The sequence below is a fragment of the Palaemon carinicauda genome, chromosome 3 (genome assembly GCF_036898095.1).
Source record: "Palaemon carinicauda isolate YSFRI2023 chromosome 3, ASM3689809v2, whole genome shotgun sequence".
NCBI lineage: Eukaryota > Metazoa > Arthropoda > Malacostraca > Decapoda > Palaemonidae > Palaemon > Palaemon carinicauda.
Genome location: NC_090727.1, coordinates 47,802,418 through 47,829,917, shown reverse-complemented (window position 1 = coordinate 47,829,917; position 27,500 = coordinate 47,802,418). Strand labels below are relative to the sequence as shown.

The window sequence follows — 27,500 nt, the reverse complement described above, 5'->3', positions numbered from 1 at the left end:
TATGCTTTGTAGACTAATCAACTTGGGCCAAAGGTGTGACTATAACTCTTTACAGTTATAACCTATTCACCCAGTTTAACTTTTCCAAGGTTGTGTATAAAGGACCAGTGTTTTCGTTAATGGAATATACAGCGTGTAATAATGTATATCATTATTTCAAAGTGTTTAGGAACAGAATTCAATAGTAGATGGTTTCAATCAGGCCTGTGTTTCTCAGTGACATAGGTGGCAATCTTTGACGGACTGCTCATCTGGAAATAATTGTGGGTTTTCTTGAATCATGGAAGATATTGACATGTATATAGTAGTGCTAAGAAGTCTCCCTCTTGCATGCGATTGTCAATTGCCTCTTAAACAGTTTGTCCTAATGCGAAATTTTATTGTTTTCGTCTTAAAACTGAAATCCACATCAGGTCTTAGTATTTTATCCACACTGTATTAATGCCTGACTGACTGACCTGTTTTCCTGGTCCTATTACACATTGAAACCTTGTGCCCCTTGACAGGACCTACAAGATCTGTTTGTCCTATTCAGAGTACTTAAGTATCACACAGCGTATTCCACATTAATATCTACATCCACATTATCGAAGCACTGGGAAAACAAATTCTTTTTCTCGAAAGACATTATTTTGTTTAAGGTCATTTTGAATTGGAAAGATTTTCGTGTTGAACTCAGTATGTTATGCAATGCATCTTGGGTATTGTGAGGCTGTGGTCACGCTATGATGACTAATTTGGTGTTATGTTTATTCTTAAATATCTGTAATTATATCTCGACGGTGTATTGTTCTTCAGCTGCCCTGACTGAACACGACTCGTTTTAGCGCCACTGGTGGAAGACTGATAGTAGGGATCAGTGTAATCCTAGTATTAATCCTCCTAGGTGTAATCATATAGGAAACTCGCGTGATGATCGAAGTCAGTCATGATAGCAATTTGAGATTGTTCGTCTTATATTGGTTGCTTCGGTTGCTTTACTAGGTTGCTTTACTATTCCAGTGAGAGAGAGAGAGAGAGAGAGAGAGAGAGAGAGAGAGAGAGAGAGAGAGAGAGAGAGAGAGAGAGAGAGAGAGAGAGAGAGAGGGGGGATGGTTGGTTTGAAACGTTTTGAGTGTACCCACAGATACCAAAACAAACTTTTGAAAATACAGAGTAAAGATTTTTTAATATTATCATTTTAATCATGGATTTTCCAGTAATAAAGAAGTTTGCCTATCTCTGTTGCCTTGATGAGGACCTCGGGTTTCTCTCTTACCAATTGATATTAGTTTTGAGCTTATCAAAGGTCTTACAAAATACATGAATATAGGTGACCTTATATTCACTTGACCTACAGGGAGGATGATGATGAAGACGATGATTATTATTATTATTATTATTATTATTATTATTATTATTATTATTATTATTATTATTATTATTATGACATTGAAAACGAACATTACAGTTTATATAGGAAATATTTATTTTAATGTTACTGCTCTTGAAATATTTATTTTTCCTTGTTTCCTTGCCCCACTGGGCTATTTTCCCTGTTGGGGCCCCTGGGTTTAGCGCATCCTGCTTTTCCAACTAGGGTTGTAGCTTAGCAAGAAATAATGTTAATAATGGTTTACCTTATTACGCATCTTATCTTGGTCATAAACTAATTTTGGAAAATCGTAATTTCGAGATTATTAAGTTTCATTGATTTTTTTTTCACGGTCAATTCAACCATCGAACTATTTGTGACGTCATGATGACGCAATAGTGATGTAATAGTGACGTAATGACACTAACTCACGCGATGCTCTTTTAGTTAGGGAAAAGTTTCCTGCTATCTGATTGGTTAGAATTATCTTGTCCAACCAATCAGCGATCAGGAAACTTTTCCGAGCTAAAAGGGCACCCCTGCGAGTCTGTGCAAATCTGCCTCGCTAAAAAGAATTGACTATAGGTATATCTTTAATTGTTGTGGTGGCCGATGTGGTAACGTCGCTGACTGGTGAACGCCAGACTGGGGTTCGAGTCCTGCTCAAACTCACTAGTTTCTTTGGTCGCTACAACCTCACCATCATTGTGAGCTAAAGCTAGGGCGGGGGAAGGGTTTAAAGCCTATAGGTTTATCTGCCGCGTCATCAGCAGCCATTTCCTTACCCTCCCTGGTCCTAGCTTGGGTGGAGAGGGGATTAGGCTCTGATCATATGTATGTATGCTCAGCGTCTAGAGCATTGTCCTGCTCGATAGGGCAATGTCACTAGTCCCTTTTCTCTGCCTTTCATGAGAGGCCTTTAAACATTTAAACATTATATTATCAATTCTATCTATTTTGTATGGCAGTTTTAATCCATTTTTTTTTTTGCAATGGTTTGCGTACTTAAGTTTAACCACATCTGTAACAATAATATATATAATCAATTCTTTTAAGTGAGGCAGAATTGCACCGATTCACAAGGTTGCCCTTTTAACTCGGAAAAGCTTCCTGCTCGCTGATTGGTTGGAGAAGATAATTCTAACCAATCGGATAGCAGGAAACTTTTCCGAGCTAAAAGGGCACCACTGTAACTCAGTGCAAATGTGCCTCCATATAAAAAGTGGATTATAGAATTTCTCAGCCCAAGTTTTTTTCCCTTTTGTATATGTTAGGTATTTTGTAAGTCGATTCAAACATTATGAAGATCCAATAAATTTAAAATTTTCATATAATTACAAAGTGAAGAAAGATTATCATTGTTCTCTGCAAGGTTAAACCCTTTTCATTCCATTAGAATTATATGTAAGAAATATAATAGCCTCTGTACCAGGGTCTTCCACTGTCTTGGGTTAGAGTTCTTTTGCTTGAGGGTACACTCGAGCACACTATTCTATCTAATTTCTCTTCCTCTAGTTTTTTTGAAGTTTTTATAGTTTATATAGGAAATATTTGTTTAGGTGTCGTTGCTGTTCTTAAGATATTTAAATTTTTCTTTTTTCCTTTCTTTACTGGGCTATTTTCCCTGTTGGAGCCCTTGGACTTATAGCATCTTGCTTTTCCAACTAGGGTTGTAGCTTAGCAAATAATAATAATAATAATAATAATAATAATACTTAAGATTTGGCCATAAATGTTCAGCAATAATTAGTCAATATTTGTGTGGATTGGGGGTCGGGCAAAGAGTTCTGGTATTGGTTGGTTAAGGGCTTAGAGAGAGAGAGAGAGAGAGAGAGAGAGAGAGAGAGAGAGAGCAGGGAAGGACACAAAAACGCACGGACGAAAGGAAGGAGAGAGAGAGAGAGAGAGAGAGAGAGAGAGAGAGAGAGAGAGAGAGAGAGGTGAGGATTAATATGCATATAAAAGTCATTTAAAAGGTTTTGACCTATTTGAATGGTTACACACATTTTATTATTATTATTATTATTTATTATTATTATTATTATTATTATTATTATTACTAGCCAAACTACAACCCCAGTTAGAAAAGCAAGATGCTTAATTTCCAAGGGCTCCAACAAGGAAAAATAGGCCAGTGAGGAAACAAATAAACGATATGAGAAATAATGAACTATCAAAATGAAGTATTTCAAAACAGTAACATCAAAACAGATATTTCATATATAAACTATGAGGGAACTGTTAGGTTAGGAGAGAGAGAGAGAGAGAGAGAGAGAGAGAGAGAGAGAGAGAGAGAGAGAGAGAGGCTAAATGTATAACTTGAATATGGCGAAGACCTAAGTTGATCTGGGAATGAGAGCAGTTAGAGTCTCAAGTAGGCTTCCAATACTCATCTGTGTAGTATTTGGGATATATATATATATATATATATATATATATATATATATATATATATATATATATATATATATATATATATATATATATATATATATATATAAAATTATTTAAACAGGGTGGTCCAAAATTATGTAGACAGTTTGTGGAATAGGTCTATGTATCGGTTATATTATTACAAGTGTATTTTGATTCAAAATAAAATTTAAATACTTTTGCCTTATTGATCACAAAGTTAATTAATAAATGTAATTATATATATATGTAATATCAAAATAAATGTAATCACTTACTGTCCACTTACTTTTGGACCACCCTGTAAATAGATGCATACATACATACAAACATTATTACTCAGTACTGCTTTAGAAGTCATAATACGATATTATTCTGGCCGTCAAATTGTTAATGAGAGAGAGAGAGAGAGAGAGAGAGAGAGAGAGAGAGAGAGAGAGAGAGAGAGAGAGAGAGAGAGAGAGAGTTGTTTGTTGTTGTTGGGGTATTAAAGCCAACACTTGTTGTTGGCACGGGCCTTTCCCCGTAGTGAGAGAGAGAGAGAGAGAGAGAGAGAGAGAGAGAGAGAGAGAGAGAATTAACAAGGATTTTGGATGTCTCAAAGACTTAGTCCATCCAAGGAGACTACATTTGCTCTTTGGTAGAGCGATTTAGTTTAAGCATTTAGAGAGAGAGAGAGAGAGAGAGAGAGAGAGAGAGAGAGAGAGAGAGAGAGAGTATACGAGGGGCAGGTATTGGTAAATTAAATTGACGTTCACTGAGTAACTGTTAATTTTCAATTGTCGAAAAGAAAGTTATCAGAATAGATAATAAAAAGGGGTTTGTACACACAGGACAGTCTGCACTATCAGAAATCTAGTTTTATATTATCATGACCACGAAGGAGAGGGAATCCTAGACTTCCTATTTGAGTAACCATAATCGCCTTCTTATATTTTTAATTGTTTTAAACTTTGAATTTTGCATTCACTATCTGTACTGAAGCAATGATATTTCTACATAAGAAACTTTGCAAAATCACATATTGTCTCTCCTGTCTGAAACCGTTTGTACACTGGACACGAAATGAGAAGAACATCATTATTCTTTGTGTTCCAAGTTTTAATCTTATTAGCTGATTAGTCCAATGTTAGCCTACCTATAGAATTATATTAAAAGGATTAAGATTTTTCAATTTATGCTGTATATCCTGGTGTTAGTGCCAGGAAGGCCATTTGGCACCGAGGTGCAACCTGGGATAAATAGGAAAAATACTTTTTTAAGAGAACTAGCAAGATGAACTAAGAGATCTGGTTGTCATATACAGTCTTAGGTATAAAGAGTATCATACATCGTATTTTGTGTTAATTGTCAAATCCACATATCGAAGCACGGAAAAAAATTAAGTTCTTAGTTTCTTCTTGAAAACCTTAATATCTTCGGCCTTTCGAATGTCTTGTGGGAGCTTATTGTATAGTCATGGGGCCGTATATTTGAAAGCTATAGAACCTACAGCAAAGGCTTACAGGTTTAAAGGCCACTCATGAATGGCAGAAGCAAGGGACAATGCCCTAGAGACTGACCATATATACATATGATCAGCGCCCAAGCCCCCTCTCCACCCAAGCTAGAACCAAGGAGGGTCAGGCAATGGCTGCTGATGACTCAGATAGAACTATAGGCTCCCAAACACCCACCTCCTTAGCTCACAAAGATGGTGAGGTTGCAGTGACCAAGAGAAATTGACATGAATCTTGGTTCCAATAATTTGAAACCATTTGTAACTATTCTCGTGTCAACACGATTTGTTGGCTGTACAACATGTATGCATTAAAAATCTGAATATTTGCCTGTTCTTTTTTTCTTTAATATGGAAGTTCACGACTCTCTAGCCTACCAGTCAAACAAAGCAATAATGAATTTGATTTTTGCAGAAGAATGATGAATCGATGCAAATAGCCTCCGATTTGTTTGGTGTTGATGTGGATAACTTAAGAAAATGGCTGTCACCGCAAGATTGTCAGCGGAAGAGAAGTTTTCACGAAAACTTTAACAACAGCAGAGGTTTGTGTCTTTAGGGATATGTATTGATTATCCAAATTCATAATTTTTTGTGCATATATAGATAAATAGATATATCTTTTGATAACTTTTTATAACATTTTAAAATCTGCTTAGTTACGAATCAGGTTTCTTGGTTAGATATGTCACAATAGGAAAACTGTAATGTCCATAATTTCCTCTTATTTATTCCAGGCAACGTTTTCCAGAGATGCTTTAGCAAAGCATGTCTACGCCAAGGTGTTCGACTGGATTGTATCGCAAATCAACAAATGTTTCGCTGCCAAGACTCAGCCTTTTAAGTAAGATGCTTAAAGCACCTTTCTTCTGTATGTTGAATGGCAGACAAATCAGGTTTGTTGGTTTTCATCTCCCCGAGAGCAGGATGAAATTTGTTTATTTCTATTTACAGTACAGAGCCTCCTCATTAGCTGATTCCTCAACTGCTGATTTTATTATCCACTCTTGAACATTGATACATACGTACATACATTGATACCATTATAAAAGGATATAATACAATGTAGTGTCATTTTACAAGTAAAGGAAATGTTGGTCCAAAGGCTAAAAGGTTTTTCCCATTCTTCATAATTTTCTAATTCCTCTTCATTTCTGTTATTCACAACATTTTACAATTCATTTCAGTCTGTTTATCACATATATCAGGATTTCATTCCTTATTCCGCATTATCCTTATTATCCTTATCGCTGGTTATCCTTATGCTCTTTTATTCAGTTTAGTCTCGTTGCAAGTACAGTAACTTCTTGATGTGTTCAAGTTTAAGATAAACTAAAATTCAAAATAGTATACTGTATACAACAGTATTATGTTACTGTATACTGTATATTATTTATACAGCATAGTGATTAAGAAAGCATCAAAAAGGTTTTTGTTTAGAAATTTGGGCAGTCACTGAACACAACTACCCCTTTACCATGCTTTGTTCATGGAGATTATTAGTTTGAATGACCCAAAATTCACATTGCATGACATAATTCAAAAGCCAACCCTTGTGTTGGTAGTTCATAATAGCTTTTAATAGAATTTGTCAAGTTTTTAAATATTTTTTGGAGTTGTACCATGTAGATATCACATTATTAATATGAAACCTATTTATCATGATATAAGACCTCATATTCATCCCTGTCTATTCTTTCCAGATTCATTGGTGTTCTTGACATCTATGGGTTTGAGATCTTTAAAAATAACAGTTTCGAGCAGTTTTGTATCAACTACGCTAATGAGAAGCTACAGCAACAGTTCAATCAGGTAAAAAAGACATAACTTTAATACTGATCAGCAATTTTGTTTTGAACAGTTGTTTTATTCAAGTTTATTTCCAAATTTGTTATGGCAAGAAAGGCATTTAGTTGCACTTCTTTCATTCCAAATGAAACAGAAAAAAATAGAAATTTCATACTGCTGTTAACTACCTCGTTTACGATTTAAGCAGCCGTTCTAACTACTTAAGTTTGGAGACATTCCCCTTTGTAAGGGATTTGGCTTTGCATAGCAAGAAAATTACAAATTACTTTTAAAATTGGCTATTTTTGGAAAATTTGAATTTTAATATCCATAACCCAGACTTAGATTTCTGTTTTGTATTTGAATTATAGTTAAGTAAAACTTTATTACCCTCAATGTAGTTCGTTCCAACACAGAGACTTACCTCGAAACACTTTCTTAAGAGTTACCTGGAACCTCCTCTCAAACGACCAGAGTTTTGTGTAGTTTAACCTACTCCCATTTTCTATAATGATAGGCCTAGCGGAGGAATACGTGCCAATTCATATATTTTGTTATTCCAATATATTGCACTGTATTTTTCTTGACATTATTTATTAACTTTCACAGCATGTGTTTAAACTGGAGCAGGAAGAATATGTGAAGGAGTAGATCGAGTGGGAATTCATTAACTTCTATGACAATCAACCTTGCATTGATCTCATCGAAAGCTAGCTGGGCATACTCGTTCTTCTTGACGAGTCAAGTTTGCTGTTATGTCAACTCTCTTTATGGTGAGATCTGACACTATATAATGATACTGAAATGAAGTAATAAGGATTGTCAGTGTCTATTGATACCTGATTTTATATTTTATATATGAAATATCCGTTTTATTGTTAATGCTTTTGAAATATTTTATTTTAATTATTCATTAATTCTTATATCTTTTATTTATATCCTTATTTCCTTTCCCCACTGGGCTGCTAATCCTTGTTGGAGCCCTTGCGCTTATAGCATCTTTCTTCTCCAACTAGGGTTGTAGCTTAGCTAATAATAATGATAATAATAATGATGATGATAAAAATAATAGTATTGTTACTTTGTCTCCAGATGCCCAAAGGGTCAGATCAATCTTGGGTTGAAAAGTTGTATGACAAGTGCAAAAAGTGGGACCATTTTAGCAAGCCAAGGCTTTCCAATACATCCTTTGTTATCGCGCATTTTGCTGATAAAGTGGGCTATGAGTGTGTTGGATTTTTAGAGAAAAATAAGGACACGGTCTCTGAGGATTGTGTAAATATACTTAAGTCTAGTCAGGTAAGACAAATTTATTATTATTTTCAGTATAATATTTTTCCCTATTGGAGCCCCTGGGCTTATAGCATCTTGCTTTTCCAACTAGGGTTGTAGCTTGGATGATAATAATAATAATAATAATAATAATAATAATAATAATAATAATAATGCCTATTAATAATAATAATAATAATAATGACTATTGATTATTTAATTAGTTTAATGTCTCAAAGTTTTGGTAAATATTTGGTATTGGAAATTTTAATGTTGTTTGAAGTACTTCTATATAATGATGAGAAAATAATTTTAGATGTATCATTTATTTTGTACGTTGCTGTTAATGAATTTTCCCTTAAACTTTACAGTATCCCTTAGGACGTTCCCTCTTGACTGAGAAAGCTAAAGGCAGTCAGACCAAAGTGAAAGTCATGCCAGCAGGTCCTGCCAAGTCGAAAGACATGAAGAAAAGTGTAAGTTTTCTGACGAAGAAAAATACATTCCAGTTCCATTGCTTATTGGTTTGAAATATTTGGGTCCATTCTTTGCTCATATTCTATTATTTTGTTTGAGATCTTGCTATAGGAGGGTGTCATTATCAGTTGCAATTGAATTGCTACACATTGATTTTCACAAAAATCGGTAATTATGATTTTGAGGGATAAATTTAACTTTCCATGTTCATTAGTTTGAAATGTTAGTTTGCATTGAAACTTATGCATATGTTATAAAGAACATTAAGATATATCAGTTTATGTAATCATTATTTAAGACAGTATTTTATTAGTTTGTATCCATGATAAGCTGCAATTGCTTCAACAAAATTATCAATTATTACAGGTTGGGTCTCAATTCCGCGAATCTCTGACCCTCCTGATGGCGACGCTGAACTATACAACTCACTATGTGAGGTGCATCATCAAGCCTAAAGATGATAAGACGTCTTTTACCTTCGGTCCAACAAGGGCCATACAACAGCTGAGAGCTTGTGGCGTATGCTCAACTTAAAAGCAAATTTCAGGGGAAAATATGATGACAATTTGTGTGATCTATGCAAAGAGGAAGAAGACACCACCGAACATTTATTTTTATGCCCAAAATTAGGACAGCTAAAGAATGTAGAAATAAGTTTAGGTACGCTAAAAAATCCTAGCAGGGATCTGGTTGCATTTATAGGTAGGGCAATGCATATAAAAGAAGAATTTAAGAAGTCCAAACTGATTACCACAATAGGTTGCCAAAACTGATGATAGCAAGGTGTTATCCTATCTAATTTCAAGGTAGAATGGAATAAAAGTAAAGTTTGAGAATCCCATTATGATATTAATTTATTTAAGGTACAGGTGAAATAAACTTAATAACAATAATAAGAATAAGCTTAGAAGCTTTGCACTTATCTATAAAGAGATAGAGTGCCCGCAAACTTATTTTGCGGAGAGAGCAATAAGGAACCAGGAACCAGGTCTTGGAAACTCTTAGAATTAGCGATGCTGGATGCCCATCATTAATGATACTTCTGATCATCTTCTTTGTATGCATCTTTCCCCACTTCTGATCTGAAATATCTATTTCATGCTGTAAAAGAAGTGTAAATTCTTCTTCCTCTATTAGGCCTAAAAGACCAGACTTCCAATGAATATAATGCCCATTATATAAAAAGGAATATAATTAAGCAAACATATATGGTACACAAAACAATACTCTATCAATGCAATAAAAATCATAAGAAACCCTGAGACTATAAAGTAGTATCACACCTTCTTTAAGTTTTTGAACAATAACCTCAATAGTAATGCAAGGATGACCATTAAATAGTTTCTCGTTAGTTTAGTATTTCCGATTGTATGAATGCTCATTATACAAAATGATTTTTACCTAAATTTATTATATTTTTTTTTGCAAATTATTTATTATTATTAATATTATTATTATTATTATTAGCTAAGCTACAACCCTAGTTGGAAAGTAGGATGCTATGATCCCAAGTGCTCCAACAGGGAAAACTGGCTCAGCGAGAAAAGGAAAAAAGGAAATACTCATAAATAAACTACAAGAGAAGTAATGAACAATTAAAATAATATATTTTAAGAACAGTAAAAACATTAAAATAGAGTTTTCATATATAAACTATAAAAACTTCAAAAAGATCCTTGTGTGTATATTCCTGACACTTACGGGAATTTTAAGAAATACTGGCTTCCGCATATGGTAATTTTACCCTTGGTTATTGTTCTGGAGAGAGCTTAATCCGCAGTGTAATACCACAGATATAAACTACAATTCTCCCTTTCAGCTTAGACTTATTTTCTTTTATATGGTGACTGACTTCATGCATATCCTTATTTCCTATACCGACAGGATGAAGATCAATTCAAGTTTGGACGCACCAAAATCTTCTTCAGAGCAGGACAGGTTGCCTACATGGAGAAATTACGAGCTGACCGACTCTGGTGTCATGATCCAGAAAAATGTTCGTATGTTTATTCATCGCAAACGTTACATAACTGTGCGAAATGCAGCCATGACTATTCAGGGATACACCAGAGGTCTGATATCAAGAAGGTTTGTAGAAGGAATCTGTTAATATAATTTGCTGCAAATGTCACACGTGTCCATTTTTTATTTATTTTGTTTTTGTTGATTTGTTTTTATAGATGTACTGCACAGTAAAGTTCTGTACTGCGAATTGGTAATGGTATATTGTATGCATGCAAAATAATTATTCTAAAACTGCCATTTAAATGTAAAGATAAAAACTATATTAATCTATTCATAGAATTTACAATTGAAATATTTGTAGATAACATAAAGTAAGGAAACTTAAAGCATAATCATTGAACTGAGTCATAAATACAGGAGAAATATAGCAGAACAGAAGAAAAATACAGTACTGTTGTGCTAAATAATAGTATTAATAATCTATTGAAATCTACTTAGAATATGTCTAGTACACAAAGCCTTGAGAGTAACTGTCTTAAGTTGAGAAAAATTGTTGGAATACTGTATATAAGAACCAGAAGTTACGCCTTTGTTGAACCCACCTTTCCAAGCCATAGAATAACTACCATGTCAGGCATATACCACAACTGCTTCATAAATCATCAAGAAAATCATGAAAGAAATTTCTAACCTTCATTACAGACGTGTCCATCATATGCGTCAAACCGCAGCTGTCATCAATATCCAAGCAGGTATGCGTGGATGGCTCAAGTAAGTTTGCTTTCAACGTTTCAAATATACTATTATCAGGTTGCAGTCTTGTGCCCGTGGCAATTGGGCACGGCAACGCTTCGAGCACGTGCGACGTATTAGAGCTGTATTTTATTGGATAAATGATAGATCGTATTTTTTTTTTTAGGTATTTTTCCATATTTCTCTAATATATATTACACACTTCCCTTATAAGTGCAGAGGTAAAATATTTTCCTTGTTAATTTTATGCCAAATGAAGGATGCAGCTGAACCAGGCCGTTTATTTTCTTTTTTACTTTACTGTACCTGTAAATTTGTTTAATCATTTCAAGGAAAAGGAACCAATTTTTTTTTTTCATGTAGATTTGTTCAGCATTAATTTTGAAATAACTTTGGCATAAAAAAATGTAGAAATACTTTTTAACACATTACGGTAGTTCAGTTCAGTGAATATTAAAAAAAAATGGTAGAACTAATTTTTTTTTTTTCATTTTACTACGGTTCTGATTCAATATACCAATCTTGTAGTGTCGTTCTTATATGCGGTAGAATATTGCTTGTTCAAAGGTTTAAAGGCCGCTCATGAATGACAGGCAAGTGACAGTGACATTACCCAATCAAGCAGGACAATGCCCTAGAGACTAACCATATTACATATGATCAGCACCCAAGCCCCCTCTAAACCCAAGCTAGTATCAAGGAGGGCCAGGCAATGGCTGCTGATGACGTCAGCGGATAGACCTACAGGCTCTCCCAAACCTCCCTTGTTTCAGCTAAGGATATTCCTTTAATAACTGGTTGTATCAGTCGTGTGGATGCAAGAAGGAACAAAAGGTTTTACAGTATATATATATATATATATATATATATATATATACATATATATATATATATATATATATATATATGACAGGCAAGTGACAGTGACATTACCCTATCAAGCAGGACAATGCCATAGAGACTAACCATATTACATATGATCAGCACCCAAGCCCCCTCTAAACCCAAGCTAGTATGAAGGAGGACCGGGCAATGGCTGCTGATGACTCTGCCTATAGACCTAAAGGCTCCCCCAAAACCCCCATCCTTAGCTAACAAGGATGGTGCGGTTACAGCTACCAAAGGAACTAAAGAGTTTCAGCGTGACTCAAACCCCAGTCTGGCGATCAACAGGCAAGGGCACTATACCACCAGGCCACCACATACTATGTTAATTATGTGAAAGTTATTTCTTTTTAAAGAAATTACGAAGCCATTCCATTGATATAATTGCATCTAGGTGTAATCATTATTAATATTATTACAATACTAGCTAAGCTACAACCCTAATTGGAAGAGCAGGATGCTAAAAGCCCAAGGCCTCCAAAAGAAAAAATAGCACAGTGAAGAGAGGAAATAAGGAAATGAATAAGCTATATATGAGAAATGATAGTAAAGCATATAAAATATCTTCAAGATTAGTATCAATGTTAATATAGATCTATCATATAGAAGCAATAAAGGGAGAATCATGTCAACCTTTTAAACATTTAAACATAAAAACATTCACTGAAAGTTTGAACTTCTGAAGTTCCAACGATTAGATTTTTTATTACATGTGTGAGCTAGACTATGGTATGATTCAATAGAATTTATTATAATGAGTGGGGAAAATCATTTCTGCAAGATTTTTAAGAGCTAAATAGAATATTTCAAAACATAACGGGCTGACTATATCTGCATTTGGACGACCTTTTGCCGATGGAACTGCTGAAACAATATAGCGTAGTATACATTGGCAATGAAACCAACAGATTTTGTAGATTTGAGAACAAAGCCCTCAGAAGAATATTGGGAGAGTTAAACGACAGGAAACGATTAGAAATGAAACTCTAAAACGGATTACTTGAGTGCCTTATGTGGATGAGATCATGGTGAGGGGTAGATGGAGATGGTTTGGGCATGCACTTCGCACTCCCCAAGAGAGATTATAGTTCACCAAACTTTTAACTGGGCTCCAAAAGGCATTAGAAAAGTTGGAAGACCCAGGCCTACATGGCTGAGGACTATGAAGCGTGAAGTGGGAGATGATGTATGGAGTAATATTGATTTAAAAGCTCAAGATATAGATGACTGGCAAAATCTAACCGAGGCCCTTGGCGTCTATAGGCATAGGAGAGGAGATGATGATGATGATGATGATGGTATACTAAAGTACCAACCAAACTCGGCTGAGTCCTTCGTCATGCAAAGGGGAATGCTGAGAAGAAAAAGCATGTTTTTTTTTTTTTTTTTTTTTTTTTTTAACCTCCCAAAATTGGGGGAAGGGCCATGGTAGATAGATAAAAAGATTAAGTTTTAGTGTTTGGGTTTTCACCTAATCTTTCATTTTTCGTTTCAGTGCATTGTTATTCAGAAGCACGTGCGGAAGTATCTAGCCGTCAAACACTTCAGGCTTGCTGTCAAAGGTTTTATCATCACCTTGCAAGGCATGGTCAGGTGCTTCTTGGCTCGAAGGAGGAGGTTGAAGAAGCCAAATCTATCGAGCATCAGAAGAAGCTGAATAAGGGATTGGAGAACAAGATTATCTCTCTGCAACAGACACTCACAGAAATGGTTGGTTTTCACAATATTGAGCTTTTTTAATTGAGTCGACTATCATTTTTTTTTTAATTTTGTTTATATTATTCATAGGATACTTCAGGTACACTTCATGAAAATACATACATATACCAAGGCACTTCCCCCAATTTTGGGGGGTAGCCGACATTAAAACAAATGAAACAGAAAAGGGGACCTTTCCTCTCTACCATCTTCATTTCATGAAGATGGTAGCATTATATTTCATATTCCTGTAAAAAAAGCAGTTTTTCTTTAGTTCAAGTAGGAAATTACTCTAATCCAGAGAGATTCCATTAGAGGCATTCTCGTTGTTCGATATCACAGTTCAACCACGAGAATCCTGATGACAAAATTTTATCAATGAGAATTTTAGTACTCTTCAGGTTTTTTATTGCTCTCTCATCAATACCACATATTCCTTTTATATTCTCATCTCCAAACTTCTTCCATGCTGAAGTGTCCAGTCTGTGCAATCTCATTTTTCCTCACGTATGCTTCTTCAAACTCACTTGTCTTTCTATGCCTTACGCCGGTTTTTATGCTTCACATTTATACCTTTGTCTTTGAGCTCATGTTATATTGTCACTGAATACTTACGTATAGTTACACACACACACACACACACACACACACACACACAAGCTCGCTAAAGACTCACTTACTGCTCTCTCTCTTCTCTCAATGAATTAATATGCAAACTTTCCTAAATGATTTGCCAATATTACTATACATTTATATCCCTTTGCAGTCACAAATAACATAAATAATTAACTTAATCACTGCCACTTCTATTAGTTCATTTATATTTTTCCTTTATGACAATCAACTCAAGTATTATTAATATCCTCTTTAGCTGTGGTAAGCAGCTCTTTAAGGAGAAAGACACTCCAAAATCAAACCATTGTTCTCTAGTCTTGGGTAGTGTCATAGCCTCTGTACTGTGGACTTCCACTGTCTTTGGTTAAGAGATCTCTTGCTTGAGGGTACACTCGGGCACACATTCTATCAAATTTCTCCCCCTCTTGTTTTTTTAAAGTTATATAGATTATATAGGAAATTTTTATGTTAATGTTGTTACTGTAATTAGAATATTTTCTTTTTCCTTGTTTCCTTTCCTCACTGGGCTATTTTCCCCGTTGGTTCCCCTGGGCTTATAACATCCTGCTTTTCCAACTAGGGTTGTAGCTCAGCAAATAATGATAATAATATTAATGATAATAATAATAATAATAATAATAATAATAATAATAATAATAATAATAACACATTATGCATTATCAAACCTCTTTGGGGTTACTAAAACAGTATCATTCTCCAACCATCTACTCAGACCATGATTATTTTTCAAACTCTAGTATTTACTTTGTTGAACCCTCATCAAGCTCCTTTTCATTGAACCATACTTCTATTAATTCCTGAGATATTCTTTCTCGTGTGGCAATTGCTTTTATATACAGTTTTATCAGCCCTGGTAAAGTGGGCAACGCTAACTACAATTCAACATAAGCACATGTATTGGGCTTTGCAGTACACACTTGTTTTCTAGTTCACCCTTTTTAGCCTTACCTGCTACTCACATTGCTTGTTAAATCCTGGAAGAGATGTATAAAGGTGGCTACAATTATAAAGGTAATCCTGTCCTGGAAAAGTGACCCTCAGTTCACCGCATACGAAACCATTTTAATTTGTTTTTTCTTTCACAATCCTTTCCCTGACCAATCTCACTGCAACCAAAACAGGCAACCAATGACCATCTACCTGTAAAACCCTCTTTTCTGTACATCATCTGTCCTTCCAACTCTCTGATTTACACTTCTATTTTTACTTGCCCAAGCATAAAAGATTCTTTAGCTCTGGTAAGCAGCTCTTCAATGACACTCCAAAATCAAACCATTTTTCTCGAGTCTTGGGTAGTGCCACAGCCTCTGTAACATGGCATTTCACTGTTTTGGGTTAATAGTTCTCTTGCTTGAGGGTACACTCAGGAACACACTTCTTATTTCTCTTCTTCTTGCTCTGTTAGTTTTATAGTTTATATAGGGAATATCTATTTTAATGTTTCTGTTTTTTAAATATTTTATTTTTCCTTGTTTACTTTCCTCACTGGGCTAATTTCCCAGTTGGAGCCCCTGGGCTTAAAGCATCCTGTTTTTCCAACTAGGGTTTTAGCTTAGCAAGTAATAACTTTTTTCTTCCGAGGACCTTGGTTGACACGGGTGTGTTAGTATCCTATCTCCTTTAATCTTTCAGGTTCTGAAAGATCTTTTCTTTTTAAATGCTGCTCTCTCTCTCTCTCTCTCTCTCTCTCTCTCTCTCTCTCTCTCTCTCTCTCTCTCTCTCTCTCTCTCTCTCTCTCTCTCTCTCAATATGGCAATTTCTTTACATACAAAATAGCAAATACTTGGAATAGACTATCAGCAGATGTAAACAATAACACTTGGGTAAACCAGTTCAAGAATAAGTTAGACAAGCTCATAAGAGTTCTCTAAATGCTTAAACTAAATCGCTCTACCAAAGAGCATATGGAGTCTTCGCGGATGGACTAAGAAGTATAGGTTGGTTTTAGAAGAGGAAGAGATTGTATGAATCAGATTTTTACAGTAAGGCAGATATGCGAGAAATATTTAGCGTATGATAGAGTTGATAGGGAAGCAATGTGGAATGTGATGAAGTTATATGGAGTTGGTGGAAGGTTGTTGCAAGCAGTGAAAAGTTTCTACAAAGGTAGTAAAGCAGGTGTTAGGATAGGAAATGAAGTGAGTGATTGGTTTCCGGTGAGAGTGGGGCTGAGACAGGGATGTATGATGTCGCCGTGGTTGTTTAACTTGTATGTTGATGGAGTGGTGAGAGAGGTGAATGCTCGAGTGCTTGGACTAGGATTGAAACTGGTAGACGAGAATGACCATGATTAGGAGGAAAATCAGTTGTTGTTTGCGAATGATACTGTACTGGTTGCAGACACAGAAAAGAAGCTTGGACGATTAGTGACAGAATTTGGAAGTGTGTGTGAGAGAAGGAAGTTGAGAGTTAATATGGGTAAGAGTAAGGTTATGAGATGTACGAGAAGGGAAGGTGGTGCTGAATGTCACGTTGAATGGAGTTTTACTTGAGGAGGTGGATCAGTTTAAGTACTTGGGGACTGTTGTTGCAGAAAATGGTGGAGTGGAAGCAGATGTATGTCAGAGAGTGAATGAAGGATGCAAAGTGTTGGGGCCAGTTAGGGGAGTAGTGAAAAATAGAGGGTTAGGCATGAATCCAGAGACTCTACTTTTAAAAATTTAACAAAACAAGAGGAAGAGAAATGCTGTAAGATGAAATATGTTGTATTAACTTTGTTTGGATGGATGGATGTATTGGCGTGCTACTGTTATAAGCACACATTGAGTAAGTGTTGTTTCAGATGTATGAAAATGAATACATCTTAATAGTTTTTAAGTATTTATTCTATAAAAACAACAGAGTTAAACATCTCCATCACTGGAGGAAGCTGGGTTGGTCCAGATGACCAATTCTGGTGAAGTATAGATATGAACTGACTAAATTATCGATATCACAGATATCGTATGCTTAGTTTACTTTAGACACGTCACAAACTCGGAAGACACCTGCATCCGGTGACGTCACAAACTTTCACACGCTGAGACAATGTGTTGACGTTTAAGAAGAATGTCAATTTGCCGAGGTTTGCATAGGTTTGCATTGTATGTCCTGTTTATGATTTGAATGACTACAGCAAATCCCAGGGTTAGCTCCTCCAACCAACATGACATATTACGTCATTTGTTTTAAACATGTAATATTAACTATTCTAATCATTACATTAGGAGTGAAGAAAGCTCTGGGTGATAGGAGGGTAGATGTGAGAGAGGCAAGAGAGCGTGCTAGAAATAGGAATAAATGGCGAGCGATTGTGACACAGTTCCAGTAGGCTCTGCTGCTTCCTGTGGTGCCTTGGAAGACCACAGAGGTAGGAGCAGTAGGGGATTCAGCGTTATGAAACTTCATCTGTGGTGGATAACGGGAGAGGGTGGGCTGTGTCACCCTAGCAGTACCGGCCGAACTCGGTTGAGTCCCTAGTCAGGCTGAGAGGAACGTAGAGAGTAGAGGTCCCCTTTTTTGTTTCATTTGTTGGGATATGTATGTAAGTAACTTTGCTTCTTATTTAGGTACTTTTCCTTTAGTTAATTCATTACAAAAACTACTTTTTCTTTGCCTTTCTTATGAGTTACAATGCCCAAAAGGCTATACACTACAGTACCAGACTTTATTCAATGAACTATACACATGCACTCATTAACCTTGCACAAATCAACTTAATACAGACACTATCATCATCCTGAAACATTCGACCTCTTATTTCTCAACTCGTCTGCTATTGTATGGCGGTCTGCTTTTCTTTCGTTTATCGATTGCATCCATTATCAAGTATTTATTCCCAAGGAGAGTTCATCCATTCATTAGCTGTTTCTTCTTTTACTTAACTGCCTACACTGTTTTGTTTACAAGATTACATTCTATTATTATTATTATTATTATTATTATTATTATTATTATTACTTGCTAACCTACAATCCTAGTTGGAAAAGCAGGATGCGATAAGCCCAGGGGCCCCAACAGGGAAAATCGCCCAGTGAGGAGAGGAAACAGGGAAAACTAAAATACTTTAAGAACAGTAACAACAATAAAGTATATATTTCCAATATAAACTATAAAAATTTTTTACAAAACAAAACAAGAGAAAGAGAAATTAGATAGAATATAGTGCCCGAGTGTATCCTCAAGTAAGAGGAACTTGACCCAATATATGGCCTTCCAGACTTTATTTTTTCTTTACCAACACTCAACCAGTCCTTGTAAATTTTCTGAACACTCTCTCCTACTTCAAACATTAGACATTGAAACACTTACTCTCATTTATTCACGTGTATTCACATTATGTTCAATGTCCACTTCCTTTCTCCCTAAAGTGAAATATGTCTGTCCAGTTCATTGACCACTTGACACATTCTCTAGCTAAGGTAGCCCCAGGAAATCTCTGCACCAGTACCTATCAAGAAACTATTTTACAATCTATTTGTTACTCGTACAGTAGTTCTGCAATCTCTTTCTTGCAATGCTTATAGGAATAAATCCATTTTTTACCATCCAAATGTACTTCTCATCACCAGTTTTCTTCATGTGTAGTATCTCACACTTGCAGCCTATCTCAATATTGGTACTATGGCAATTATTATTATTATTATTATTATTATTATTATTATTAATTGCTAAGCTACAACCCTAGTTGGAAAAGCCGGATGCTATAAGCCCTTGTGGGCCCAACAGAGAAAATAGCTCAGTGAGGAAAGGAAACAAGGGACAATAAAATCTTCCAAGAACAGTAACAACATTAAAATAGATATTTTCTATATAATCTATAAAAAATAACAAAACAAGAGGAAAAGAAATTAAATAGTGTACCAGAGTGTACCCTCAAGCAAGAGAACTCTTTTGGGATAAAAGGTAATTAACCCAGTTCTTGATAAACTTCTAGTATCTTTCTCATACTTTCGAAACACCTACCATTGTCTTCACTCTAAATATGTATAAGGGAGTCTGTCCATCTAATTGCTCGACATGCTAATTTAATAAGTATCTTAACTCATTATCAGGACTGCCTTTTTTTTGCATTACTTTCAAAATATAGGGACCTTTATCAAGCACTATATACACTATCCAGCGTTGTTAATTAAACGGTATATAACTCATACACAAATATTTTTTATGCTCTTGCAAATTGACGTATTACTAATGCTACCTCTCTACTAAATTTCAGTGTTACCTCTGTCTCTATCGTACACTAAATCACATAATTAACAAATACTGTATCTCTCTCATGTGATATTATACAAGACCTTACATTGTCTCCTTTCATTTTGGAATCAACATGACATTTATCTATAATGTTACTTGACACTTTTCTCTTTTTCTAAATTGCGATCCAAATTCAGTAACATTTTTTCCATTTCCTTATATTTCCACAATCCTATTTTACACTTTCTCATTCACTGTTTCCTTTAATCTCACTGAAGATTTTTGGTCTCACACAAGAACTTCCAAATATTAATGGTTGACACTTATTTCTGTCTCTCCATCCTTTCACACGAATTATTGGTTCTCCTATACATGGTCTTTTTTATCAAATTCATCTGAAATAGTGTTGATGTCTGCTTTAATTTTTTTGAACATTTTAAACCTTTTAGATGTGGTAAGTAGCTCTTCTAGAAAAAGGACACTCCAAAATCAAACCATTGTTCTCTAGTCTTGGGTAGGGCCATAGCCTCTGTACTATGGTCTTCCACTGTCTTGGGTAAGAGTTCTCTTGTTTGAGGGTACAATTGGACACACAATTCTATCTAATTTCTCTTCCGCTGTTTTGTTAAATTGTTATAGTTTATTTAGGAAATATCTATTTTATTGTTGTTACTGTTTTTGAAACATTTCATTTTTCCTTGTTTCCTTTCCTCACTGGGCTATTTTACCTGTTGGGGCCCCTGGGCTTATAGCATCCTGCTTTTCCAACTATGGTTGTAGCTTAGCAAATAATAATAATAATAATAATGATAATAATGATGATGATAATAATAATAATAATAATAATAATAATAATAATAATAATAATAATAATAATAATAATAATAATAATAATAATAATAATAATAATAATAATATAGTACTGTCATCTCAGGATGCCAGAAAACCTAAAATCAATCAATCAATCAATAGTTTCAAATATCCACTTGTGACCTCCCTTAACAGCACGTGACCCAGAGCCTATCACTAATAGACTCCAACATTTCCCCCCCCCCCAAATAATTCTTGCTATATCTAACGATATACTGAAGCAAGCTTGTTAAAGTCTAGCTTCTCAATGCTTATCTATCTGTTACCTGGGCACGTTGTCCTTTCCCTTGTGTTGTATGCTCTGTTATTGTTATTCGTGTACTTTTCCTTTTAGCTTATTATAAACAATAAATTTCCTTTACATTTCCTTAGAGCTACATGGACTAGAATCAAATAAGCATATACATTACAATACCGAGTTTTATTCAATGCACTATCTACTTTCACTCACTAACCTTGCACAAATCAACTTAATACAGACAGTACGACCAAGTATATAAATAACCCTTATGTAATGCTATGCCAAACATTCCTTCAGTCTTGCTTCATTTTCCATTCTAAACTCTACTTGAATTTCCTTTAAAATATGTTTTCATACACTTCCTAGTTTAATACCCTCTCTCTCTCTCTCTCTCTCTCTCTCTCTCTCTCTCTCTCTCTCTCTCTCTCTCTCTCTCTCTCTCTCTCTCAGGAGAATCTGACTCCTTATTTCATTTCCTTTTCTGACATTCTATTCTTCCACATGAATCATAACACACTTATTCTTCACATTCTTCTGCAATTTTCCCTATGTCTGCATTCATCTCTCATGAACTAAATTCAATGGCTTATTTTCCCACCAGTGATTGATCCTTATCACCTTTACATACTGCATTCATTAAGTATTTATTCACAGAGGGAGTTCTATCTCTGCCTGTTCTCTTCAATCAAGCAACTGACTTCATTTAGTTCTCTTTTTTAAATCACTTTCTTCCAAGAAACTTAACCATTCTGACCAAAGTTACTCTTAAAACATACGTTCCTTCAGACTCAAGTTTCTCACATGACCACCATTCTACCTTTCCCTTTTCAATCACAACCATTCTGACCAAAGTTACTCTAAAACATACGTTCCTTCAGACTCAAGTTTCTCACATGACCACAATTCAACCTTTCCCTTTTCAATCACCTGTTTGCAGAGGTCGTTCTCCTACAAATATATTAAAACACTAATTCACCTTCCCTCCATTCTTCTCTATTCACGGCATCACCCCAATTAGTGTTCTTCCTTCGTTTCATTTCCAGGCACCATCTCTGCATTTCAGGCAACTTCAACATTACTTCGTCCAGTTTTGTAGTAAATAAAAATTGACACAGTTCTAGATACAACTAATAATATTCTTAAATACTTCTGAAACATATACCACCGACTTCACCCTAAATATAAGTACACTCTGGCACACTATTCTATCTTATTTCTCTTCCTCTTGTTTTGTTAGTTTTTTTATATAGTCTATACGAAATATTTGTTTTAATGTTACTGTTCTTAAGATATTTAATTTTTTTATTGTTTCCTTTCGTCACTGGGCTATTTTCTGTACTGGATCCCTTGGACTTATAGCATCCTGCTAGGGTTGCAGCTTAGCAAGTAATAATAATAGAAGGGGTCTGTTCCTCGTGTATTCTCAGAGTAGGGTTCCAGTAGTTAATGATAAAGACTGCTTTCATTGCATTGTTTTTAGGATATATAGGGACCCAAATATATTTGTTTGAAAATATGATTACTAAATATATCAACACTACTAAATATCAGTAGTTCTCCGGTCTGTATTGTACACTAAACCACATAAATACACATATTATATCTCCCTTGTGATACTATAAAAGACCTTACTTTTTCCATTATAGACTGTAGTTGACATTCATATAGAAATTTTAAGTGGCAATTTATATTCCATTCCAAATGCAGTAAAATTGTTACTATATCCAGAACCATATTTTGCACATGGTCGTTCAGTCACACCATAAACTTTTTTCAAATGAATCATGGATTTTTCTATACATTCTATTCATCACATTCATGTGTGAAATAGGCTGGTTGTCTCTTTATTTAAAGCATATCTTTCTTTATTCTTTAATAAGTATAAACTTAATCTCAATATATTTTTTTTTTTTTGTCATATTTGGATATTTTATTCCTATTCGTGTCCATATCAGGATTTGTCTAGCAATAAGTAAGTTATCAGTTTCATTTGGCTAATAATTCTGAATCTCATTTTATATGCTTCAAGTAAATGCATGTATAACTTTTCCAGTCCATTTGGCTAATACTCATTTTCTATGTTTTAAGTATATGTATAACTATAACTTTTCCAGGCCACTTGGCGAGTTCCCAATTTCCTATGCATATGTATAAGGACTCCAGCCCAATTGGCATATAGCTGATTCCTATTTTCTATGTTTCAAGTATATGTAAAATTTTTCAGAAACTGTTGGAATCTTGGCGGTTCCAGCAGCTGAATGGGGTAAACCTGGAAGGGTAACACCGTATTGTTCCTTCCTCCGGCCGGTACTGGAACCTGTTCCAGACCATACCAGTGAAGGGGGACCCCGGTCGGTCATTCGCCCTGGTACTAAAAGGTCTGCTATGTAAAATTTTTCAGAAACTGTTGGAATCTTGGCGGTTCCAGCAGCTGAATGGGGTATACCTAACACCGTATTGTTCCCTCCTCCAGCCGGTACTGGAAGAATCTGGAAACTGTTCCAGACCATACCAGTGAAGGGGGACCCCGGTCGCTCATTCGCCCTGGTACTAAGGTCTGCAAACCTATCTTTAAAAAATGGAAAACAAAATAGCTAAAAGCAACTCAGGGGCAAAATTGACTACTCATTGAACTCTTAAACACCATTTTCTATGCTGTATTTGTGAGAAAACCTTCAAATAAAATAAACCTGTGAATCAATACTTTTATTCTTTGAATACACCCCTTTTTTTTGGTATTTTGTCCTTTTGGAAATGATCCTGGTTTTGAAATCAAAGTTTGAAAAATCAATTTTTCTTTTATTTTTCACATTTAAAAGACTTGAACATGGGAATACAGAGGTGACAGTTTGAACATGGGAATACAGAGGTGACAGTTTTTCCTAAAGCCAAAAATTATATGAAAATTTATTTGCCCTAAATCTTTTGGCTGTCAATTTTTAAGGCAACACTTCGAACACGGAAATACCAAGTCGACAGGAAAAACTATTTTTCAAACACGGAAATTTTCAAACACGGAAATACAAAGGACTTTTAAAAGCAAGACTTGAACAATGAAATACACAAAAGACTTGAACAATGAAATACACAAAAGTTGAGAGGCAAATTTATTTACATAATGGAAAACTTCACTGCCATAAAACTGCCTAAGCACCAAAAACTGCAGGCAAATTTATATACATAATGGAAAATTTCACTGCCATAAAACTGCCTAAGCACCAAAAACTGCAGCAAATATATAATGGAAAACTTCACTGCCAGAAAACAGCCCAAGCAGCAAAAATTAAAAAAAAAAAAAAAAAAAAAATTAATATAACGTTTACGAAGAGTGTCCAGAAACTGCGTTATATAAGCCCTGGATTACCAGCTGACTTTTTTTTTTTATATGGGGGGGGGGAGGGCGGCGCTCCTCTTGATGGCTCACAGGACTGCCACTCTCTTCTCTTGATCGCGCACAGGGCTGCCACTCTCTCCTCTTGATGGCTCACAGGACTGCCACTCTCTCCTCTTGATGGCTCACAGGACTGCCACTCTCTCCTCTTGATGGCTCACAGGACTGCCACTCTCTCCTCTTGATGGCTCACAGGACTGCCACTCTCTCCTCTTGATGGCTCACAAGACTGCCACTCTCGCCTCTTGATGGCTCGCAGAACTGGCGCGCACACTGCTATCGAAGCTCATTCCTGTGAATAATAAAATCTGAATTGGTATTGTCGTATATTTCACGTGTAATATGTTTTACATGGAAGAATTCCTAACATGAAATTTGACTAGAGACAGGAAAAAAACATCCCTTCTTTCTCGGTTGAATTCACTGACACGTCATGACCATAGCTACGAAATGAGAAATGAAAGACTTTGAGATAGGAGTTACACCCAAGTCCAAATTGGTGATATAAACGGACTCAAGTCCGTCCATGTCACTCATTTGGACTTTACTAGCAAATCAAGTCTTCATTTTCCTTTTCGTGGCTGTAATTGTTTACTTATTTTGTATAAAAAATAAAACTAAGAAAAATTTGTATAAAAAATAAAACTAAGAAAAATTTTAACGTTAACTCTCAGACAAAATAACATGATCAGTAAGGTAAATTCTGAGAGCTTTGAGTCAATTATTCCCCTAAAATAAACCCTGATCAGTAAGGAAAATTCTCAGAGCTTTTAGTCAATTATTTCCCTAAAATAAACCCTGATCAGTAAGGAAAATTCTCAAGAGCTTTTAGTCAATTATTTCCCTAAAATAAACCCGGGTCAGTAAGGAAAATTCTCAGAGCTTTTAGTCAATTATTTCCCTAAAATAAACCCGGGTCAGTAAGGAAAATTCTCAGAGCTTTTAGTCAATTATTTCCCTAAAATAAACCCGGGTCAGTAAGGAAAATTCTCAGAGCTTTTAGTCAATTATTTCCCTAAAATAAACCCGGGTCAGTAAGGAAAATTCTCAGAGCTTTTAGTCAATTATTTCCCTAAAATAAACCCGGGTCAGTAAGGAAAATTCTCAGAGCTTTTAGTCAATTATTTCCCTAAAATAAACCCGGGTCAGTAGGGAAAATTCTCAGAGCTTATAGTCAATTATTTCCCTAAAATAAACCCGGATCAGTAAGGAAAATTCTCAGAGCTTTTAGTCAATTATTTCCCTAAAATAAACCCGGGTCAGTAGGGAAAATTCTCAGAGCTTATAGTCAATTATTTCCCTAAAATAAACCCGGGTCAGTATGGAAAATTCTCAGAGCTTATAGTCAATTATTTCCCTAAAATAAACCCGGGTCAGTATGGAAAATTCTCAGAGCTTATAGTCAATTATTTCCCTAAAATAAACCCGGGTCAGTAAGGAAAATTCTCAGAGCTTTTAGTCAATTATTTCCCTAAAATAAACCCGGGTCAGTAAGGAAAATTCTCAGAGCTTTTAGTCAATTATTTCCCTAAAATAAACCCGGGTCAGTATGGAAAATTCTCAGAGCTTATAGTCAATTATTTCCCTAAAATAAACCCGGGTCAGTAAGGAAAATTCTCAGAGCTTTTAGTCAATTATTTCCCTAAAATAAACCCGGGTCAGTAGGGAAAATTTTCAGAGCTTATAGTCAATTATTTCCCTAAAATAAACCCGGGTCAGTAGGGAAAATTCTCAGAGCTTATAGTCAATTATTTCCCTAAAATAAACCCGGGTCAGTATGGAAAATTCTCAGAGCTTATAGTCAATTATTTCCCTAAAATAAACCCGGGTCAGTAAGGAAAATTCTCAGAGCTTTTAGTCAATTATTTCCCTAAAATAAACCCGGGTCAGTAGGGAAAATTCTCAGAGCTTATAGTCAATTATTTCCCTAAAATAAACCCGGGTCAGTATGGAAAATTCTCAGAGCTTATAGTCAATTATTTCCCTAAAATAAACCCGGGTCAGTAAGGAAAATTCTCAGAGCTTTTAGTCAATTATTTCCCTAAAATAAACCTGGGTCAGTAAGGAAAATTCTCAGAGCTTTTAGTCAATTATTTCCCTAAAATAAACCCGGGTCAGTAAGGAAAATTCTCAGAGCTTTTAGTCAATTATTTCCCTAAAATAAACCCGGGTCAGTAAGGAAAATTCTCAGAGCTTTTAGTCAATTATTTCCCTAAAATAAACCCTGATCAGTATGTCAAATTCTCAGAGCTTTGTGTCAATTATTTCCATAAAATTAACCCTGATCAGTATGGTAAATTCTGAGAGCTTTGAGTCAAACAATTATTTCCTAAAAGTAGATATAAAACAATTATGAAAGAGAAAAAAATAGTATTATCGTTGAAATTGAATAAGGGACAAATCACCACATATAAAACCAACAATCAAAACATATGAAGAATGAGAATCAATGGAAGATAAACATATAGATTTTGACTTGAATGAATAAATGCTGGCATGGAGAAAATAAATTTAGATAGGAACATAGAAGAGTAGAGAGAGGCGGAATAAAAAAATTGGACATGAATAAAGAGGGGGAACAGAAAATTGGACATGAATACATGGGGAACAAATATTGGACATGAATATTCAAGGGAAGCAAAAAATCGGGCATGAATAAAGGGAGGGAAAAGGAATTTGGACATTAATATACAGTACATGGGGAACAAAAATTGGACATGAACATTCTGGGAGAACAAAAATTGGACATGAATATTCAAGGGGAACAAAACAATGGACTTAAATTGAGAGGGGTAACTTGTAACTGGACATGAATAGAGACTTGGAACTTATAATTGGAGATGAATAATAAGCGAGAACCAAATTTTGGACATGAATAGAGCTACAGACAAACAAGGCAAAACACGGTGCTTTTTGAGTGAAAGAATTGTAAAGTTTTCAAATTGCTACTTAACCAAAAAGCCTTAAGGGAATAAAGAAACATATTTGAAATACGAGGGATAAAGTCAGTAAGACCCCAATTTGAATTGAAAGAGTAATTAAACATTTGAATTGAGAGAGAGAGAGAGAGAGAAGAGAGAGAGAG

General features: G+C 35.2%; 1 protein-coding gene and 1 long non-coding RNA gene across 2 annotated transcripts in view; both read left to right on the top strand.

Moving 5' to 3' along the window:
- Positions 1–11,852, top strand: part of LOC137638276 (unconventional myosin-Vb-like) — a 74,297-nt gene extending 62,445 nt beyond the window's left edge. The window contains exons 7-15 of the mRNA XM_068370345.1: positions 5,680–5,809; positions 6,002–6,160; positions 6,968–7,076; positions 7,662–7,825; positions 8,145–8,351; positions 8,696–8,800; positions 9,168–9,461; positions 10,686–10,889; positions 11,469–11,852. Of these exons, the coding sequence (XP_068226446.1) occupies positions 7,808–7,825; positions 8,145–8,351; positions 8,696–8,800; positions 9,168–9,335 (498 nt within the window). The 5' untranslated portion in view covers positions 5,680–5,809; positions 6,002–6,160; positions 6,968–7,076; positions 7,662–7,807 and the 3' untranslated portion in view covers positions 9,336–9,461; positions 10,686–10,889; positions 11,469–11,852. The remainder of the gene's footprint in view (positions 1–5,679; positions 5,810–6,001; positions 6,161–6,967; positions 7,077–7,661; positions 7,826–8,144; positions 8,352–8,695; positions 8,801–9,167; positions 9,462–10,685; positions 10,890–11,468) is intronic.
- A 1,948-nt stretch (positions 11,853–13,800) lies between these two features.
- On the top strand, positions 13,801–23,691 carry LOC137637349 (uncharacterized). The gene is made up of 3 exons (XR_011043583.1): positions 13,801–14,114; positions 23,249–23,402; positions 23,580–23,691. It is a non-coding gene; the product is annotated as an uncharacterized lncRNA (long non-coding RNA).
- Positions 23,692–27,500: the final 3,809 nt, after the last annotated feature.